Source organism: Schistocerca nitens, chromosome 2 (genome assembly GCF_023898315.1).
Source record: "Schistocerca nitens isolate TAMUIC-IGC-003100 chromosome 2, iqSchNite1.1, whole genome shotgun sequence".
NCBI classification, from domain to species: domain Eukaryota; kingdom Metazoa; phylum Arthropoda; class Insecta; order Orthoptera; family Acrididae; genus Schistocerca; species Schistocerca nitens.
The window spans coordinates 761,763,836-761,786,510 of record NC_064615.1 but is presented as its reverse complement, the minus strand read 5'-3'; the positions used below and the strand labels follow the sequence as shown (position 1 = coordinate 761,786,510).

Sequence of the window (22,675 nt, the reverse complement as noted above, 5' to 3'; positions counted from 1 at the left end):
TTAAAACCCAATCGAGAATGTGTGGAACCACATCGGTCGGGCTGTTCGCACCATGGACCCTCGACTGTGAAACCTAGCGCGGCCTGCCACGGCACTGAAGTCAGTGTTCCTCTGCATCCTTGTCGGTACATTCCAGAACCTCATTGCTTCTTTTCCCGCACGTCTACTCTGCAAAAGATGGGTATTCAGGATTTTGACAGGTAGTCACATGTCACTTGACCGCGTAATCCTTGTTTTTTCTTGTGCCTTAAGCGTATTGCAGCTTAGTAGTGTGTTACATCAGCCTCGTCTCGCTATCATTTAGGATTAGATTGTTTAGGTTAGGTACAGTTTTCGTTCCATAGATTCAAAAATTAGATGATTCTCGTGGGTGCGGTACATGTGAGAAAGTATAACATTAAAAAACATAACACGTTTGAATATAATACTCACTTCCCTGATCATTTAACAGGAGATGGTCGAGATATGTAAATACATTAAAGTAAACTGGGACTGCTAATATTTAAAAAATTAATACACTGTCAGAATGAAACATAGTTCTGCACATTTAATAAATTTATCATACACAAAATACGCAATCTTGACTGTTGTGACAAAGTGCTGATAAAACTGAAATCTAACAGACATTTTTACTTAAACTGTTCTAACTGTTAAGAAGGAGTTGCCTACCGGAAGGTATTTCAAGCTCTGTTTAAACTGTGCTTTATCGGAAACCAAGTTTTTAATGGTTGCTGGCAATTTATTGAAAATGTATGTTCCTGAGTACTGGACCCTTTTTTGGACCAAGGTAAGTGATTTCAGGTCATTTAGTAGTGTTCTTATTGCTAGTATTGATACTGTGTATTGAGGTATTGGCTGGAAACACATTTTATTTGCAACAAATTCCATTAGGATATAAATAGACTGATAATCAGTACGTGTTAGATATGTGTTACGCGTCGAGCAGCGCGTGACCTTGATTGGGACTTAGAATTTTTCGCTGCCTCTGCTACAGCGTCCTATATATTACTTAGATCGTGTTGCACTATAATTCACTTCCGGTTGCGTAATCAGAGCTGATAAGGACTTCCGGTGCGCGCTGCTCGCACCTTAGGGTCAGTCTTCCAGCAGCAGCCGACGGTGCAACAACACGAGCTCTAGTATTACTAGGCTCGTTATGCACAAAAATATATAGGTTAGGCTACTTAGGTTATGCGATTGATCCTTATCTTTAATGTTAGCGCGCGTTGTTAGCGCCGTTCTGTTAAGATTATATTACTTAGAGTTGGAGCTGCTTGTGTAGCTGCATGTTATAAATTAAATATTTATGACCTCAATAAAATCAAACCTCAAAGTCCTTCTCAGACCTTGAGGTTCCTATGGGATATAGTTGAATTTACACGTCAAATCAGTCTTACTACACTCTTTTGCAGTCTAAAAACTTTTGCTCGTTTTGACGAGTTACCCTAAAATATGATTCCATATGACATAATAGAATGAAAGTAAGCAAAGTATGGCAGTTCTTTGTTTTTGTATCTCACATATCCGACATAATTCGTATCGCAAAGAAAGATATGTTTAGGCACTCCAGCAATTCAGAATTTATTATCCAGTTGTAATTCCAGAAATTTAACACTGTCAACCTCTTGTATCTATAAGAATTCAAATGTTATACACAGTCTGGAAGGAAATCTCTTATGGGTTTTGAATTGCATATAGTCGGTCTTTTCATAGTTTAATGATAGTGAATAAGCTTTAAACCACTGATTAATGTCGATGAAAATTTGATTATTAGCCATTTCTAAATATTTACTTGACTTGCTATTTATTGCAATGTTCGCATCATCTGCAAACAAAACAAACTTACCACCTAGCAATGTAACAGACTAGAGATCATTAAACAGGGAAGGATCATCAGTGGTCGTTGGCGTTTATTACCCCGCCTGACGTGTTTTGAAACCGACAGCTTTTTCCCTTGTTTTGACAGCAACTTTCCTAGCTATAATGGAGAAGATCTTCAAAAAGTGTAAAAAGGAGTAATACACTGAAGGGCCAAAGAAACTAGTATAGGCATGCCTATCCAAATAGAAAGATATGTGCCGGCCGCGGTGGCCGAGCTGTTCTAGGCGTTTCAGTCCGGAACCGCGTGACTGCTACGGTCGCAGGTTCGAATCCTCCCTCGGGCATGGATGTGTGTGATGTGCCTAGGTTAGGTTTAAGTAGTTCTAAGTTCTAGGGGACTGATGACCTCAGAAGTTAAGTCCCATAGTGCTCAGAGCAATTTGAACTATTTTTTTGAAAGATATGTAAACAGACAGAATACGACCCTGCGGTCGGCAACGCCTATATAAGACAACAAGTGTTTGTCGCAGTTGTCAAATGGGTTCCTGTTCCTACTATGGCACGTTATCAAGATTTAAGTGAGTTTGAACGTGGTGTTGTAGTCGGCGCACGAGCGATGGCACACAGAATCTCCGAGGTAGTGATGAAGTGGGAATTTTGCCGTACGACCATTTCACGAGTCTTTCGTGAATATCAGGAATCCGGTAAAACATCAAATCTCCGACATTGCTGCGATCGGAAAAAGATACTGCAAGGACGGGACCAACGACCACTGAAAACAATCGTTCAACGTGACAGAAGTACAAGCCTTCAGCAAATTGCTGCAGATTTCAATGCTGGGCCATCAACAAGTGTCAGCGTCCAAACTATTCAGTGAAATGTCATCGACATGAGGTTTCGGTGCCGAAGGCCCATTGGTTTGGCCTTGACGACTGAGCGACACAGAGCTTTACAACTCGCTTGGACCCGTCAACGCCGATATTATACTGTTGATGAGTGGAAACATGTTGCACCGGTGGATGAGTCTCATTTTAAATTGTATCGAGTGGATGGACGTGCACGGGTATAGAGAGAGACAGCCTCTTGAATCCATGGACCTTGCATGGTCAGCAGGGGACTGTGATGGAGGCTCTGTAACGATATGGGGGTTGTGCAGTTGGAGTGGTATGGCACCTCTGATACGTCCAGATACGACCCTGAGAGGTGACACATACGTAAGCATCCTGTCTGATCACGTGCATCCATTCATATCCATTGTGCATTCCGACGGCTTGGGCAGTTCCAGCAGGACAATGCCACGCCTCACACGCCCAGAATTGCTACAGAGTGGCTCCAGGAACACTCTTCTGAGTTTAAACGCTTCCGCTGACCGCCACACTCCCCAACATGAACAATACTGAGCATATCTGGGAGACCTTGCAACGTGGTCTTCAGAAGAGATCTCCACCCTCTCGTACTCTTACGGATTTATGGACAGCCCCGCAGGATTGAGGTGTCAGTTTCTTCCAGCACTACTTCAGACATTCTTCGTTGATCCATTATGGATCGTGGGACGACGGCTGGTACTTCTTGATGCAATAATTTACCAACAGCCGTATGTATTGTAGAAATTTATTTTATTTTGTGAACTTCTAATTGCTACCAGTTTCGGCATTACATTGATGCTATCTTCAGGCCCCACTCCTCATAGCTTCTGCAGGACGATTGATTCACGGATCCAGTTATATGGCTCCTTCCGTGTATAGCGATTTTACGACTATGACGAGTGGGGCCTGAAGATGGCATCAATGTAATGCCGAAACTGGTAGCAAAAAATGGTTCAAATTGCTCTGAGTACTATGCGACTTAACTGCTGAGGTCATCAGTCGCCTAGAACGTAGAACTAATTAAACCTAACTAACCTAAGGACATCACACACATCCATGCCCGAGGCAGGATTCGAACCTGCAACCGTAGCGGTCGCTCGGTTCCAGACTGCAGCGCCTCGAACCGCACGTCCACTCCGGCCGGCAACTGGTAGCAATTAGAAGTTCATGAAATAAAATAAATTTCTACAATACATACGGCTGTTGGTAAATTATTGCATCAAGAACTTCAGACAATAGTCGAGTCCACGCCAAGTCGTGTTGCGGCACTTCTGCGTGGTCGCGGGGCCCTACACAATATTAGGCAGGTGTACCAAATTTTTTTGCTCTGCAGTGTAAATGTCAAAAGCTATTGGTGACTGTTTGTAAATGAAAGCTTAACAGATTGATGTAAGTCTCCTGAATTGTAGGACGATTAAGACAGAAATCAAAATTGATAAAGAGCGTGTCCTCCGTCTGCATCCACTAGTAGCCACTTGTTCGCAGACGGGCGGTGACAGTAATGTGATTGCAGGACAACGGGCGAAAGCGTGTGCGGGCTTGGCAGGACGCGCCGACAGAGAGGGACACATTAGCCGGCGCTGCGCCGCCCCCCCTAAGCGGCACTTTCTCCGGCGGGCGCTCCCTCGGGCGCGAGCTGCGGCGCGCGGCACTCGGCGCGCAACCATGGCCCCGCCGCCCGCCTCCAGCTCGTCGCTGCCGCTGCCTCTGCTCGTGTTGGCGCTGGCGACCGCCGCCACCCTCTGCGCGGCCGTCGTCGACATCGTCGAGCACACACGTGAGCTCTCAAACAGTCCATTCCGTTCGATTCTCACTCTTGTTGCTTTTGTTATGGTGTTCAGCCCGATGACTGGTTTCATGCAGCCCTGCACGGCTTCATCTCAGAGTAACTACTGCAGTATCCGTTCATTTCAATCTACTTAGTGTATTCGAGCTTTAATATGTCTGTAATTTTAAATTTTTAAGTCACTACCATTTACGTTTACTATCAAAAGTACGATCATACGGCCGGCCGCTATGACCGAGCGGTTCTAGGCGCTTTAGTCCGGAACCGCGGTGCTGCTACGGTCGCAGGTTCGAATCCTGCCTCAGCCATGGATGTGTGTGATGTCCTTAGGTTAGTTAGGTTTAAGTAGTTCTAAGTCTAGGGGACTGATGACCTCAGATGTTAAGTCCCTTAGTGCTTAGAGCCATTTGAACCATTTTACGATCATAGGGGAATCAAGCGAAATTTGTAAATGGAATGGCGATTTTTTGGTAGAGATGTCTGCAAGATTTTTGATGGTATGGAAGTGTATTGGGACCCTTGCTCTTCGTGTTGTATGTTAATAACATTGCGGAGAATAACAGAAAACTCATTTTGCAGATGATGCAGTTATATATGATGAAGCACTATCTGAAAAAAGCTGCACAAATATTGATTCAGAGCTTGACAAAGTTTCAGAGTGGGGCAAATATTGGCAACTTGCTTTAAATGTTCGAAAATGTAATACAGTGCGCTTTACAACACGAAGAAAACGTAGTGTCATATGATTACAGTATCAACGAATCACAGTTACAATCGGCCAACGCGTACAAATACCTGTGTGTAACAATGGTTCAAATGGTTCAAATGGCTCTGAACACTATGCGACTTAACTTCTGAGGTCATCAGTCGCCTAGAACTTAGAACTACTTAAACCTAACTAACCTAAGGACATCACACACATCCATGCCCGAGGCAGGATTCGAACGTGCGATCACAGCGGTCGCACGGCTCCAGATTGAAGCGCCTAGAACCACTCGGCCACTATGGCCGGCGTGTAACAATGAGTAGGGATATTAAATAGAACGGTCACGTAGATAAAGCAGTTAGCAGACTCAGTTTAATGGTAGACTACTACCAAAATGCAATAAATCAACAAAGGAGATTGACCGATGGCCTTTGTAGTCTGTCCAACAAAGGAGATTGCTTACAAATCACTCGTACCGCCTATTCTAAAATATTGGTGAAGATTGAGGTATTCGTACCAAGTAGTACCAATAGTGGATATTGAACGTATACAAAAAAGGGCAGCAAAAATGGTCACAGGTTTGTTTAACCCATGGAAGAGACTCACAGACATGGTGAAGATTAACTGGCAGACTTCTGAAGACAAATGTAGACTGCGCAGACAAAGCATAGTTAAAAAATTTCAAGAACCAGCTTTAAATGATGATTCTAGGAAGATATTACAACGCCGTACATATAGCTCCAGTAGAGATCGTGAGGACAAGACTAGGTTAGCTATAGCGCTCATAGACGCATTTTAACGACCGTGAATGGAACGGGAACACCTAAAAACTGGAACAGAGGGACGCGCCCTCTCTCAGGCGCTTCACAGTCGTTTTCAGAGTGTAGATGTACACGTATATGCAGATGCAGATTCCCACATTTCTTTACATTACCATATGTACGATTCGCTAATGCCACCTGATGTCGTATCATCCGACCCCTTCTTGTAGTCAAACTGTGCCAGAAATTTCTTTCTTCTTCGTTTAGATTCAGTAGCATGTTATTAAGTTCTTGATCTAGTCTTCTATTTTTGTACATTCATTTGCAGCTTCACATTTCAAAGGTTTCTATTCGCTTATTATCCCAGCTGCTCATAGCCCACGTTTCAGTTCAGTACAAAGCTGTTTTCCATGCAAATACCTACAAAAAAGGCTTCTTAACACTTAGATTTATATTTGATATTAATAAATGTCTCTTTTTCAGAAACGCTTTTCCTGCTGTTGCCAGCCTTCGCTTTACATTCTCCCTAGTTTGACTATTTTAAGCTATTTTTCTGCTGAAATAGCAAAGCTAATCGATTGATTTTAATGCGTCATATAATAGCCTAATACTATAAGCATCACCTGATTTAATTCGACTGCATTCCATTACTTCTATTTTACTTGGTTGATACTTATATTACAGTCTCTTTTCAAAACACTGTCTATTCCGTACAAATGCTTTCCAGAGTCCTTTGGCGTCACCGACAGAATTAATGTTATCGGCAAACCTCACAGTTTTAATTTCTTCTCCGTGAAGTTTAACTCCCTTTTCAGATTTCTCAAAGGTTTCCTTCGCTGTTTGCTCAGCGTATCATAAGCCAAATGCTTTTTACCCGCCGTGTCAAGACCTGTTCAGGGCCATGATGCGCTGTCGAGAAAACTTCGCCCAAAAGCTTTTACATCTATACAAATACTCCGGAGGATGTATCACACCAATATCACCGATTTTGTTTCCTATTCCATACGCGTACAGAGCGATGGAAAAATGTTTATCTATATGCTTATGTACCCACCCTAGTATTCCCTATCTTATTCTCACGATCACTCCGCGAAATATATGCTGATGGTAGTACAATGATCACAAAGTCTTCGTCAGTACAGCGTATCTAAATTTACTCAGCAATATTCCGCTCTTTCAGCAATTTCCGAGCATTTCTGTTGGACATTGATATGGTCTACACCGACATTTTAGGCCCCCAGCAGCACGTTCCTGATACCTGTTGTAATACCATTGTGATAAGGACACCACACACTGTAACAACACTCCAGAACTGCGCGCAGCAGCGCATTGTTTACCATTTCCTTTGTAGGTACACCGCACTTTCCAAAACTTCAGAAACAAATCTAATTTTTCTATTTGTCTTTTCTAATCCTGACTTTACGTGATTGTCCCATTTCATATCGCTTCTTAGCATTAGCTCTTGATAATTATACACTCCTGGAAATGGAAAAAAGAACACATTGACACCGGTGTGTCAGACCCACCATACTTGCTCCGGACACTGCGAGAGGGCTGTACAAGCAATGATCACACGCACGGCACAGCGGACACACCAGGAACCGCGGTGTTGGCCGTCGAATGGCGCTAGCTGCGCAGCATTTGTGCACCGCCGCCGTCAGTGTCAGCCAGTTTGCCGTGGCATACGGAGCTCCATCGCAGTCTTTAACACTTGCAGCATGCCGCGACAGCGTGGACGTGAACCGTATGTGCAGTTGACGGACTTTGAGCGAGGGCGTATAGTGGGCATGCGGGAGGCCGGGTGGACGTACCGCCGAATTGCTCAACACGTGGGGCGTGAGGTCTCCACAGTACATCGATGTTGTCGCCAGTGGTCGGCGGAAGGTGCACGTGCCCGTCGACCTGGGACCGGACCGCAGCGACGCACGGATGCACGCCAAGACCGTAGGATCCTACGCAGTGCCGTAGGGGACCGCACCGCCACTTCCCAGCAAATTAGGGACACTGTTGCTCCTGGGGTATCGGCGAGGACCATTCGCAACCGTCTCCATGAAGCTGGGCTACGGTCCCGCACACCGTTAGGCCGTCTTCCGCTCACGCCCCAACATCGTGCAGCCCGCCTCCAGTGGTGTCGCGACAGGCGTGAATGGAGGGACGAATGGAGACGTGTCGTCTTCAGCGATGAGAGTCGCTTCTGCCTTGGTGCCAATGATGGTCGTATGCGTGTTTGGCGCCGTGCAGGTGAGCGCCACAATCAGGACTGCATACGACCGAGGCACACAGGGCCAACACCCGGCATCATGGTGTGGGGAGCGATCTCCTACACTGGCCGTACACCACTGGTGATCGTCGAGGGGACACTGAATAGTGCACGGTACATCCAAACCGTCATCGAACCCATCGTTCTACCATTCCTAGACCGGCAAGGGAACTTGCTGTTCCAACAGGACAATGCACGTCCGCATGTATCCCGTGCCACCCAACGTGCTCTAGAAGGTGTAAGTCGACTACCCTGGCCAGCAAGATCTCCGGATCTGTCCCCCATTGAGCATGTTTGGGACTGGATGAAGCGTCGTCTCACGCGGTCTGCACGTCCAGTACGAACGCTGGTCCAACTGAGGCGCCAGGTGGAAATGGCATGGCAAGCCGTTCCACAGGACTACATCCAGCATCTCTACGATCGTCTCCATGGGAGAATAGCAGCCTGCATTGCTGCGAAAGGTGGATATACACTGTACTAGTGCGGACATTGTGCATGCTCTGTTGCCTGTGTCTATGTGCCTGTGGTTCTGTCAGTGTGATCATGTGATGTATCTGACCCCAGGAATGTGTCAATAAAGTTTCCCCTTCCTGGGACAATGAATTCACGGTGTTCTTATTTCAATTTCCAGGAGTGTATTATGTGACCTGTTCAAAATGGTGGAAACTAACGTGTCCCTTTTCTTTGTTGTGTGTATTATCTCACATTTAACCACATTTAAAAGGAGCTGCCGTTCGTTAAACTCAGGGTAAATTTTCTCAAAGTCCTTTTAGATATCCTTACGATCGTCTAGTGACGATACTTTCCTGCAGACAACAGAATCGCGAGCAAAAATCTCGTACTACTGCTGATGCCATTCGACAAATCGTTAATACATATTGAGGATTACAGGCCCCATTACGCTTCCTTTGGACGAACCCGATGTTGCATTCGTTTATGTAGGATGTTTGCTGATCAGCCTATCGTATTGTGTAAGAAAAACATTCCTCAGCCAGTCACATGTTTGCGCGGATGTTCTGTATGATTCTACCTTCGGTCAGTAGTCGACGATGTGACATAGTGTCGAACGCTTCCGTGAAATCCAGGAAACCGGAATCTGCCTGTTCACTTGCATCCAAGAATTACAGTTCTCATCGTTGTCTGCTGAGTGGTGGAGCGAATCAGCGTGTCGTAACAGTAAGCCGGTATCTAGGGCTCCAAGGTTTTATAGAAATCTCAAAATCGCATAACAAGCTTTTTGACAGTACGCTTAAGGATAAGTTACTTGATGCATTGTTAAGAGTTGCAAGTTACTTTTTAAACATTGAAGCAAGAGTGGCTCTTCTGCCATTAGCAGAAAGGACTGATAGAGGAAACAGAGAAGACTCCAAGAAGAGCAGCGCGTTGCGTCACAGGTTCGTTTAGTACGCGCGAAAGCGACTCGGAAGAACTCATCCAGCTCTCTACTAGGGAGGCGTTGTGCATTATTGTGGTTTACTGTTAAAATTCCGAGAGCGTACGTTCCTGAAAGAGTCAACCAATATATTGTTGCGTCCAACGGTAAAGTAAACTAATAGAGATTCGAGCTCACACGGAGATTTACCAACAGTCGTTCTTCCCGCGCACAATACGCGACTGGAACGGGAAAAGGAGGTGGGGGGTGACAATGGTACAGAACGGACACTCCGTCACACAGGATGGACCGCGGAATATAAACGTTAAACAACGTCCTTTTTTTAGTCTTGAGAAATAGTGTTACTGTGATACAAAGAATGGAACGCAGAATAACTACTATCATGCAATAACGTAAATTACGAATTTGCAAGATTAAGGTGAAAATTTGCAGTACATTAATATCCCGACTAATGAGACGCAGTTTGCGTCATTCAAGTCGAACAGCTACCTGCGTAGTACATTGCTCTGTGATATGAACTGAAACGATCATCAGGGAGGGAAGACAGAAACAAAACCCTGGTTGAACGCGGTTGACGAATGAAATGTTTGTCTTCTTTCTTTACGAATTATCCAATTATTCACTCATGTAGTTTAGGGATGGCACCGTGAGCTTAAAATCAAGATCTGAGACCAGCTTCCCTCGAAAGCGTCAACTCGATCGATGTGTGATGAAACATATGTTCAGGCGTGGGTACAGCAAATATCGGTCTTCAGTACATTGGTAAGATTCCACGTAACTGCCGTGTTTTCGTAAAATAGAATGTTAAGTATTTTATCTATCCTCGGCATCTGTAGTTGTATGTAACGAAATAATAAGCGACCAGTTGCATAAAAGAAATTTAATTTCTTTACTGGTTTCGGGCACATGGCGCCCCTCTTCGGGTTGTACCTGTGGCATTATTTGCGAGTGCCAGCAGTAAGGTGCATACAGTAAAATGCCATGGTCATGTGGTTCATAATGTCTGTGCAAAATTAGTATAAAGAAGTTAAACGCTACTTTATACTAATTTTATTGACACTCGCAAATAATGAGATAGGTTTAACTTTCTGAAGAAGAGTAGTACGTGCCCGTAACCGGTAAGGGACTTAAATTTCTTTTATGAAACTGACTGCTTATTATTTCGTTATATGCTAAGAAAATGTTGCACAGTCTGTTCTGGGCTCTGCTCGAGATCCACCCAGTTTAGAGACACCGTACTTATGTACAGAAGGACAACGCAAATAGTCACAAGTATTGTGTATTCAGTGAGCGTTTATTAGAAGTGCTGCAGAACCTGAACCGTTCATATTTGACGAAAGGGAAGTGCTTCTGTCAAACTTCCAATAATCAATTTTCAGAACAGGATCTTCAAACATTCTACCCTTTTCTTAAAACAGCCCCGCAGATCCCTGAATATAACGGAAGACTAATAGAAATACACCAAAACAATTATTATTCCCGTGCTTCATTCTTGAACGGTGGAGGAGGTCCTCTCCCATGATCTTTATGGTGATCTGCAGAGTATTGATTTACATGTAGCTGTTAATGGCTTCGTTGAATTATGGAGAAATGGTTACCGTGACCAACAAATAAAACATGCTAGGCTGCAAAGTCTACGTGGCCTGAGAATCTTTTTGGTCCCGAGGAAGTCTGTAGAGAATGAAGGAAACTGAAATCATTTTAAAATTTATTTGTTACTATATCCTGTTGTTTCTTGAAACGGAAAAATTCTAAAATTTATACGTAATTTTAAGAGATCAGCGATCCGTTTATTAAGTGCTTTGGAACAAACCACTTGCAAATAGAACGCCCATGGAAGGAAATGCGTGTCGTTTCACTTCATTTGAAATATATGGATCTCCGTTGACGGTACCAGCACAATATGTTTAAAGTTTTTTTACTTTTCGGATAGATTTCTTGTTACTCCTCAGGCAACATCAGAATGTTATCTACTCTGTGTAATTAGCAATTTTCTCGTCACTGTATTTGTCTTGTTTCGTACTCATCAAATTAAATACTACCATGTAATGGATTAGCTATTTTCAGATAACATAACACGAAAATCTCACAGATTGCTTAACGAGTTCGTATCTTCAGGAGCAGCAACGTGAGCTAGTCATTCTTCGTTATTAGAGGCTAATACCACAGCTTTTCTGATTATCTAGACTAGATGATGTAGACTCATTGTCAGTAGCATAAGTAGCAGGCTCATTTACATAAGCTTCTATTCTTACAAGGTACAGAAACAACTATTTATTTTTTAACCAACACTTTTAATGATATTTGTATTCCGTTTATATATAGTCTTTCGAAGCACAAATTGAATACAGAAGATTAGTGTCTTACAGAGATATTTCCCTGTAGTACCTTGGATTCACGTCGGTGAATCAATCTACCGAACACTGTGTATAAATAAAAGAATGAACAGGAAGAATAAAAAGTTACTTTTTTGGCAATTCTGTCAAATCAGTCTCTGAAATGTTTCATGTAGCTGCCTGCCGGTCCGCATCAGAGAGCGGACCCACCTGCTGCAGCAGCGACGTCAATAGGGCTATGATTAGACACGAAACTGGTTCCCTGCGAGGCCCAGTGCAGTACGATCACGCTGCTGGTGAAAGTGGCAGGGGCTTCGACCGGCGCTCCAGGCGCCAGTATCTGGGCGCCGATCAAGCAACACAGCGACATCGCTTCTTGTTTACCAACAACTCGGCTCAACAGCCTGGGTACAATGGCCGCTCTCACCTACAGCCGTGAACACCCACCCACCCTCCGTGTTAGTGTGGTTATTTTGGGAATGGAGCATGTAATCACTTGATCAGTATCTCCCACCGATGGTTAAATATAAGACACTGCTGTCAAGTTAAATAACAGTAAGGTCGGGAGAACAGAGGAACAGCAAAAATTCTAGAATGAATAAAGCAAATTAACAAACTATATAAAATCTATAGATACTTTAAAAAGCTATGTCAGCTCGTTAAAGCTACTTACCTGGAAAAATTACGAATTCTTGTCCCCAAAAAAGTAGCAATAAGTTGGAAATAGAAAAGAAATTGATACAGTTGTTAATTTTGTTGGTAAGACAAATTTTTATCAACTGAATTATTGTATTCGGTTTTAACCACAACCATCTTCTGTGCTGTACGAAGGCAATAAATTAAATAATTAATTACGTGGCTATAACTATTTTGCTTTGAGGTATTTCTTTTAATATTCGCATTATTTACAAGCAAAAGATGTAGATGGAGCACCTACTTTTATTTATGTGACCTTTGTATTATGTATGTCAGTTTTGCTCTTATGTAACCATTTCTGCACTGAAACCTCACCGATAAAAGTTTTCATTTAGCTACGTATCACAATGCTGCTGTTCAAAACACTTGAATTCCTTGCTAAGTTAACTGCGGTATCAAAGGATACTATATAGGGTAAGAGCGGAATGAGTTGTTTGGGAGAAGACAGATGGGTAATGGTGTGGTAATGGGACACTGAGGTGATGTTAGTGTGTTTGTGTGTGTGTGAGTGTGTGTGTGTGTGTGTGTGTGTGTGTGTGTGTGTGTGTTTTAGGTTTTAATTTTCTTATTTCCTATTTTTTGTTAATTTTGCTTGATGTCAAGTTGTGTAAAGTTGAATTATTGATTTTCTGTTGATGCTTTGTCTGTCACTGAGAAGTTTTCTTCATTTCTTATGTCCCACTCTATGAGATAATTTCTTTTGGGGCTGAGCAAGTTCTTTCTTCTATTATTATGGCAGAAGACTTTCATTTCTGTTCTTGTTCTAGTTTAGTGGTGATATACCTTTATTAAGTGTTCTGCAAATGTCAAATGCGTGTCCTCACTCTTCGGTGCTCTTACATTCTCTTTGCACCTACTATTAAAGTTCCTAGTAGCCATCCAAGTATGTTTTGAGTTGCAGGTATTTTATTTAAAGCAACCTTGACCTATAATGCTTGTTTCTCTTCTGTCGTAGGTTTTACTTGATTCTGAATTGTACTGTTTCCTTTAAAACTGATTTAATTTCAAGTTTTTTAAATATATTTCTAATTTGGTGTGCATACATGAGCTAATCGTGATTTTTCACGTTAATAATGCGGTTGACACTTCTGTTATGTTGAAGTCTTTAGGCAAAGCATTCACTTTCCTCTAATTATAACATATGATGATTCAAAAGTAACTATACACACTTCGTGGGTGTAATGTATGGATCAGTATAAGATTAAAATGTTAAATGAATTTTTGTCTGAAACTGATTTATTTCTGAGTTATGCATACAGTCAGTGGTAGCAGGCATTACATTATGGACCAGTACAGGCTTTTGGCGTCTCTTATTCGCCTACATATCTCATTATCTCAAGATGATATTTTGTCGACAGTGCCCCTACACTTTCAGTCGGGAGATATGACAGTATCTCAAAGTTGCTTATACCGATAAGTGGACAGTTTGTGCAGGATCAGTTGCTTGGCCCGCCAGATCTCCAGATCTTATCCCCTGAACTTATACCTTTGGTGCCATCTCAAGGAGTCGTGTACGGAGTTGCATTTGAGGATTTAGCACAACTACAGCAGCGAAAACAGCTGTGCAACTGTGCAGAACGAGGTGAACGGAGCCTACAAATTTCCAGAGCTGTAAGAAGTCGAGAGTGTCACTGTCTTCGCCAACATGGACATAATTTTGAACATGTCCTGAGGTAAACGTACAGTACGTAGTTGAGCTGAATTTCGGATCCCTTCAAGTTGTTGCTTTCTGAGAATAATTTTATTAATTTTATGTTGCACTTGTGATCTCTGCTCTACTGCATAACACTGAAATGAAGCAATTTAAGACAAAACTTTAAGACGTTTTATTCTTATTGAAATACATACGTTGTATCCACTTAGTGTGTACAGCTACTTTTGAATCACCCTGTATATGTAATGAATTTTCTGTAACAAAAACAACCCGTTCTTCCTGGTTAGCTGACTATAGAAGTAATCGGTCCCCTAGCCAGAATTGTACGAGCGCTTACACTCGTCTTATTGGCAGGCAGGAATTGTACTACGGGAGAATACTTGCCTGCAGTGTGCTACCCCTCTCCTTTCTCCACTCTTCCTTTCAATAATGCGAGCAAAGATAACCTTAAAGTGCCCTACCAAAACGTAAATAAACGTAGGAGACAAAACTCTGTGCCTGACTGTAACTCAAACGTGCAAAACTCTTGGTAACCAGATCAAACAGCACGAAGCCTCCGGTATAGACACCCTCATTTATGAAGCCCCTACTTGTTTCTAACACTGTCAGGTACTCTTTTGCTTTTTCCTTGTACTATTACAAGTTTATGTGGCAACTACGAGGGTCGTGCAATAAGCAATGCCCCACATTTTTTGAAAAGGTCATTAATAAACATAGACAAACGTCCTTGTTGGAGCTTCACATTTGATGCTTGTTCTGTGCGCCGGTGAAGTTTAGAACCGTTCTGGCACATGGAAGAGCCGTTGTACAGCGTCAAAATGACGCCTACTTACGGCTCGTGTTACAAGCATCGCGCTGTTTTTGAATTCTTGTATTATGAAAAAGAAACCGTGGTGAACATCCATAAACGTTTGTGTGCAGTGCATGGTGATGCTGCAGTTGGTAGGCGTACAGTTGGACCATGGGTAAAGCAAGTTACAGCCTCAGGAAATGCAGAGACCGAGCTCTGTGATGAGCCAAGCTCCGGACGTCCTGTCACAGCCACTGCTCCAGACATGCTGAATCGTGCGAATGCCATTATTCGTACCGACCTGCGCATCACAACTCGACAATTAGCTCTACAGTTGTCGGTCAGCAATGGAGGTGCGTCTGCAATGATCGAGACTCTCCGATATTCAAAGAGGTGCTCACGATGGGTTCCAAGGATGTTCACAGCGGACCACAAGATTCAAAGAAAGGCCATTTCATCTGAATTGTTGGAGAGTTTTGAGACCTGTGGAGAACATTTCTGTCAAGGATCGCTAGGGGGGATGAAAGCTGAGTGCACCACTTTGCGCCGGGAACAAAAAGATGCCCATGAAGTGACATCATCCTCATTCACCACAAAAGAAGAAATTCAGGACAACTCCCTCTGCTGGAAAAGTCATGGTGACAGTCTTCTGGGATTGTGATGGTGTCATTCTCGTGGATGTGACGCCAAGAGGGTCAACAATCAATTCAGAGGCATATGTGAAGACCGTTTCCGACGTGTTCGATGGGACAAGAAATCAGCCGAAATCGTGCTCCAACGCGATAATGCACGCCCACACACGTCTGAGAACCCAGGAACACATCGCCAAATTGGGCTGGACATCATTGCCTCATCCACACGCTATAGCCCAGATCCGGCACCCTCGTACTTGCATCTCTTTGGGCAACACACTTTGAAGATGACAAGAGTGTCACTCATGCAGTGAAAACATGGCCACGCCTATAGGATGAGAGATTTTATCAGCAGGGAATACATGCTGTTACACAACGTTGGCGTATGACCATAAAACGTGATGGAGACTATGTAGAAAAATAGGACATTCCGCAAGCACTGTTGGTAGCCTTGGGAGAACCAGCCACGAAGAAACTCTTCTATCTGGTGTGATAGGTGTATGAGATTATCTGAATATTCTTAGACTTCAAGTAGAATACAATAATTACAATTCCAAAGAAAGCATGTGCTGATAGGTGTGCATATTACCGATGCATCAGTTTAATAAGTCGTGTTTGGAAAATACTAACACATATTCTTTACAAAAGAATGGAAAAACTGGTAGAAGCCGACCTCGGGGAAGATCAGTTTGGATTCCGGAGTAATGTAGGAACACATGAGGCAATACTTACCCTACGACTTCTCTTAGAAGATAGGTTAAGGTAAGGCAAACCTACGTTTATAGCGTTTGTACACTTAGAGAAAAGTTTTGACAATGTTGACTGTAATACTCTCCTACAAATACTGAAGGTAGCAGGGGTAAAATATAAGGAGCGAAAGGTTATTTACAATTTGTACAGAGACCATCCAGTAGCTGTAAGATTCGACGGGCATGAAACGGAAGCAATGGTTGAGAAAGGCTTGATACAGGTTTGTAGCCTCTCCCCAATGTCATTCAATCTGTATACTGCGCTTGCAGTAAAGAAGTAGGAATTAAAGTCCATGGAGACGAAGTAACAACAGAGAGGTTTGCCAATGACATTGTAATTCTATCAGAGACAGCAAAGGACTTGGAAGAGCAGTTGAACGGAATGGGCAGTGTCTTGAAAAGAGGACATAAGATGAACACCAACAAAAGCAAAACAATGATAATGGAATGTAGTCGAATTGCACTGAGCTGGATAAGGTCATGGGATACCTCCTTAACATCGTATTGGATTTCATTTTTCCCAGTGTAATAGAGCAACTCGACGTAACATGGACTCAACAAGTTGTTGGAAGCTGCCTGCAGAAATTTTGAGCCATGTTTCCTCTGTAACCGTCCATAAATGCGAAACAGTTGCCGGTTCAGAGTTGCGTGCACGGACTGACCTCTTAATTATATAAACTCCCATAAATATTAGATATGATTCATGTCGGGCGATCTGGGTGGCCACATCATCGTTTAGAACGCTCTTCGAACAAATCGCGAAGAATTGCGGACCGGTGACATGGTGCTTTGTCATCCATAAAAATTTCATTGTTTTTTGGGAACATGAAGTCTACGAATGGCTGCAAAATGTCTCAAAACAGCCGAACATAACCATTTACAGTCAATTACCCGTGCAGTAAGACCAGACGAGCCCGTCCATTCCATGAAAAAACACAGCCCACACCATTATGGAGAAACCACCAGTTTACACAGTTCGTTGACAACTTGAGTCCATGGCTTCGTAGCGTTTGCGCCACTCTCTAAGCCTACCATGAGTTCTTACGAACTTAAATCGGGACCTATCTAATCAGGCCACGGTTTTCCAGTCGTCTAGGGTCCAACCGATATGGTCCCGAGCCCAGGTGAGGCTTTACACACGACGCCGTGGTGTTACCAAAGGCACTCGCGTCGGTCGTCTGCTGCCATAGTCCATTTACGCTGAATTTCGCCGCACTATCCTAACAGATACGTTCGTCGTACGCCCCACCTTGATTTCTACAGTTATTTCACGCAGTGTTGCTTGTCTGTTAGCACTTACAACTTTACGCAAACGCCGCTGCTCTCGTCGTTAAGTGGAGACCGTCGGCCACTGCGTTGTCCGTGGTGAGAGGTAATGCCTGAAATTTGATTCCTCAGCGCAATTTCGACACTGTGGATTTCTGAACATTGAATTCCCTAACGATTTCCGAAATGGAATGTCCCATTCGTCTAGCTATCATTAGCATTCCGCGTTCAAAGTCTGTTAATTCCCGTCCTGCGGCCATAATCTCGTCGTACACCATTTCACGTGAATCAATGACAGCTCCGCCAAGGCACAGCCCTTCTGTAGCTTGCGTATGTGATACTACCGCTATCTGTATACGATCGTGTCGCTATCCCGAGACTTCCGTCACTTCAGTGCAAATCAGGCGATCCTGAGGGAATTAGATTAGGAAACGAGACACTTAAAGTAGTAGATTAGTTTTGCTATTTGGGCAGCAAAATAAATGATGGCAGAAGTGGAGAGGATTTAAAATCTAGACTGAAAATGACAAAAAATCCGTGTCTGAAGAAGAGAAATTGGTTAACATCGTATATGGATTTAAGTGTCAGGTAGTCTTTTCTGAAAGTATTTATGGAGATGAAACATGGACGAGAAATGGGTTAGATAAGAAGAGAATAGAAGCTTTTGAAAAGTGGTGCTACAGAAGAATGCTGAAGATTAGGTGGCTAGATTACGTAGTTAATGAGGAGGTATTGCACAGAATCGGAGAGAAAAGAAATTTGTGGCACTACCTAACCAGAAGAAGGGATCGGTTGGTGGGACACATTCTGAGACATCAAGGATCACCAATTTAGTACTGTAGGTAAGTGTGAGGGGTAAAAATCGTAGAGTGAGAGGAAGAGATGAATACATGAAGCAGATTCGAATGGATGTAGGTTGCAGTAGTTGTTCGGAGACGAGGAGGCTTGAAAAGGATATAATAGCATGGAGAACTGCATCAAATGAGTCTTCAGACTGAAGACCACAATAACAACATACAACATCCTTGGTGATGTTCTTGTCATGGGGTTCTTGTCATGGGGTCATGTACCCCTGTAATGTAGTGTCGGTTGATATCTTATTGGACGTTCAAGACTCCTGCCGGAGGCTTATAGTTGGCACTATCTTAGTCTGTGCAGAAATGACAATTAATCAAAATCTGCTATGAGTACTGTAGTTACTGTGTCTGGTCTGAGGGTAACTTTGAGAGTTAATTTCGAAACTTCGTCTGCTGTAAATCTCATTTATGACCGTTAAGAGATGTCAGCCGATTTTGGATTTGTGAGTTGTCGGTTGAGCTGGTTAGCATTGCCCTGGTGTGCTGAAGTCCAATTCCCGATGACCTTCGAGGAAGGGAAGGTTCCCTTAAAAATGCAAATTGAAGAGAAACAATGTCGTGCAAAGGATAACGTCTTATTGAATGAGCCGGCCGCTGTGGCCGAGCGGTTCTAGGCGCTTCAGTCAGGAACCGCGCGACTGCTACGGTTGCAGGTTCGAATCCTGCCTCAGGCATGGATGTGTGTGATGTCAGGTTAGTTAGGTTTAAGTAGTTCTAAATTATAGGGGACTAATGACCTCGCTATTAAGTCCCACAGTGCTCAGAGCCACTTGAACCATTTTTCTTATTGAATGAAAACTGTTAGTGGTGGGTCAGTGAAGCATGGAAGTACGGACACCACACCTGACAAGGATATATTAATGAAGGAGCTTATCTGACTACCAAAGGAAACTAGCGGTCAGTATAAAAATGTTTTTATTATCATAAGACGTCAATGAAATGACGTAACTACTGAATTAAGCATATAAAGTTCAATAGGAGGACAAAAGGCTGTAATAATGAACTACAACCTCGAAACAGATGGATGTGCCTGAAAACAAATTTAGCTAAGAGATATCACCCGAATGGTGCAAATTTCATACACAGTAGCCCACACTTGTGTAGCAGCGTTCGTACTGGTCAATTTGTATAGTCCAGTGTATCTGAATACAGAAGTGTAGAGTAAGAGCGTGTTCCGGTAACACTTTACAATTTAGGATCTCTAGCTCTCACTTTTGGGTGCATATACACACAGCATGCTGGTCTCGGAGACTGAATTAGACGAGTGGAAAAAAATATAAGTAAGAGTTATGCACCAGAAAGTTGTCAGAATGAACTATCTGAACGTGAAACAACGAAGAAAGTCCCCTACAGTCAGAACCAAAGGATGGTTCACTGGATACCTAATACACATGAAAGAAGAATTAACACAAATAATACTGCGGAAACATGGTGCAAACGGACGGTATAAACCTAGTGAAATAAGAATATGGAATAGCCCATCATTCAGCATTGAACGGATAAATGCGAAAGAAAAAAGATAATACGTAGCTTTGCGTCTACAATATATCAAATACGTGTTTAAAATAAAAATATTAGCTCTTTATATGTAACAAACAAAAATTACTAAATTTTCCGTTACGTGATACTTAAAATTCAGAGCGTACTGTTGCTGTCAATCATCGTTGAAGATATATGATGAGCACACCCGTACACTTACAGAATAGAACACCCAAGTCGTTCTCAACTTCTGCACGGGCGTCCCTCTTCTCAAGTTTCGTAATGCAAATAAGAAAAGTGAAACCACAAGAGCCAGGATAGCAATACAAATGGAAGATTACTACAGGACAACAGAGGTGGCGCCCCTTGGCGGGCAGCTGATCCGTTGCTAAATGTGGATTTCTTGCCAATGAGGCTCTCTCGTATTCCAACGCCGACCGCTGGCCCCACGTGAGTCGCCGCTAGAGAGGCCCATCACAGACCGATAAAAGGTAGCGGGCGCGAGGAGGTCGTACGACAATGCTTCCTCACTGTAACGGTGAACAGCAAACGATTTCAAATCAAGGACACAAGTGTTTACAATTCCATAGTCCTTTGTTAGGCGGTGCTTACAAATGTTATGACAACATCGATAGAATTCACAGTTGGTGTCGCAGTGCATTTCATCGACACGGAACGTGTGCTTTGCAGCAGATGATAGCGTCCGTTATAAAGCTTAAGAGTAAAATCAAAAGACTTGAAAACATACTCTCCGTTACACTACAGTTAAATGGGATGATTACTATGGTCTATCCATCTTAAGGTAAAGAAAACAAAGTGTCATTCTAAATGCTGTGTTGCGACTTGGTGAAGGTGCAAGTAAGGTGACAGTGGAAGAAACAGAGGACTAAACCCCAAGATTAAGTATTGGATACGCACCACTGTTATAAGATCTATGATAGTTTATGGGGCTAAAGTACAATGGAACAATGTAGAACACAAGGTGGCTACTAAATTACTGCTTAACTGTAGCATATCCAGAATCCCACACGAAAACAAGGAATGTGGTAAATACCGGAATGCTCGGCTAAAAGCCGAATGACTACGCAATACCCTTTAACTGCTTCAACAAACTTTTGGAAGTAGAAAGCAGTTGAAGTACGAACCACGACACCTTGATTTACTGACGGGTCGAAAACAAACGAATGCGCTGAGCCCTGGTATGCGGGGTACAGCTTAGACCAGAGATCACAACCTCACTAAGGAAACTGGTCACGCCGTCTCGGCTCGCCCCGTCGGAGGTTCGAGTCCTCCCTCGGGCATGGATGTGTGTGTTGTCCTTAGCGTAAGTTAGCTTAAGTTATATTAAGTAGTGCTTAAGCCTAGGGACCGACGACCTCAGCAGTGTGGTCCCATAGTCCTTAACGTACCACAAATTTCCATAAATTTCAAACTGTTTCAGACTGAATTATCTGGTATCGTGGTGTGTACGGAGGAGAATTTGGGTAGACGCTACAGAGATCGTAGCATCTACATTTATTCTGCAAGCCGAGCAGCTCTGAAATCTCTACCAGGCCCTACAACGAGATGAAAGATCGTTGCAGAATGCCACTAAGGCCTTGTGAGAAAGCAACACTGTAAACTTGTTGTGGTCCGTGGTCACTCAGAAATCAGTGGCAGTGAACAAGCTGATATCCTGGCCATTTATTGGACCGGAACCTGTCGTAACCATTACTAAGGCAATCGTTAAATCACATGATCCAAAAACAAAACATGGCAATCTAATGATACCAAAATCATGTTTTAAGAGAAGTTCTGAAATCCTAGGCTTGGCGTCTAAACTCATGGTAGGCTCTAATTCCAGGCCATGGGAACTTTAAGAAGCACCTGCACACTGAGTGTACAGAAATGAGACGATAGGTGTGGGCTGTGTGGTGAAAATGCGAGCGCACTACGCTTAACCTTCCAACTCGAAGCGTTGAACATCAAAAGACGCAGAATATTCAGGTCAACAAGTCCTGATGAAATTGTGTCTAATAAAGAAATAGGTAACAGAGGCAAGCGTTGGACCTCTCAGCTGGAGGCTGGTCACGTTGGCTGTCCCTGTACGACTTTTTTCTCGTTCATATTAGCGCGTCAGCACCAGATCACGTTCAGTCATACCACATTCAGTCAGCTCCGTACCATCCGCTCCGTTCAGTCCATCAGCCGTTCCCACGTAGCTGATCAGAATCATTACATTTTTCTCAGAAGTGTCTGCTTTCATTTACCTTTTCTATCATTCCGAATTCTTTCTTCCAATAATCACATCTGTTGTTGTATCTATTTCTACGTGATATAATGACGTCATCATTCTCTAGTATCCCACTTCCGTCTTACAAAATGTACAGTACAACAGCAATAGAAAACTCAAAAACACACAACTGGAATTTTTTTTAATCTGCAGATATGAATTTTAATCTACGAAGCCGGAAAATGTTACGATCAATAAGATGTTAGTAAATATGAGATATAGATTTCACAACACGAATCACATACGTCGCAGCGATATGGTAATTCAAGAGCCATCTTGACAGTGAACCAATGGTTGCTATAAATTCCTGGTTAGTGGGTAATGGGCTCAGTTAGTTTGTCCACCACGTGT

The 22,675-nt window shown here is 43.1% G+C and overlaps 1 protein-coding gene across 1 annotated transcript in view; it reads left to right on the top strand.

Moving 5' to 3' along the window:
* Nucleotides 1–4,352: 4,352 nt before the first annotated feature.
* Nucleotides 4,353–22,675, top strand: part of LOC126236992 (protein takeout-like) — a 100,882-nt gene continuing 82,559 nt past the window's right edge. Inside the window, exon 1 of the mRNA XM_049946716.1 lies at nucleotides 4,353–4,464. Within this exon, the coding sequence (XP_049802673.1) occupies nucleotides 4,353–4,464 (112 nt within the window). The remainder of the gene's footprint in view (nucleotides 4,465–22,675) is intronic.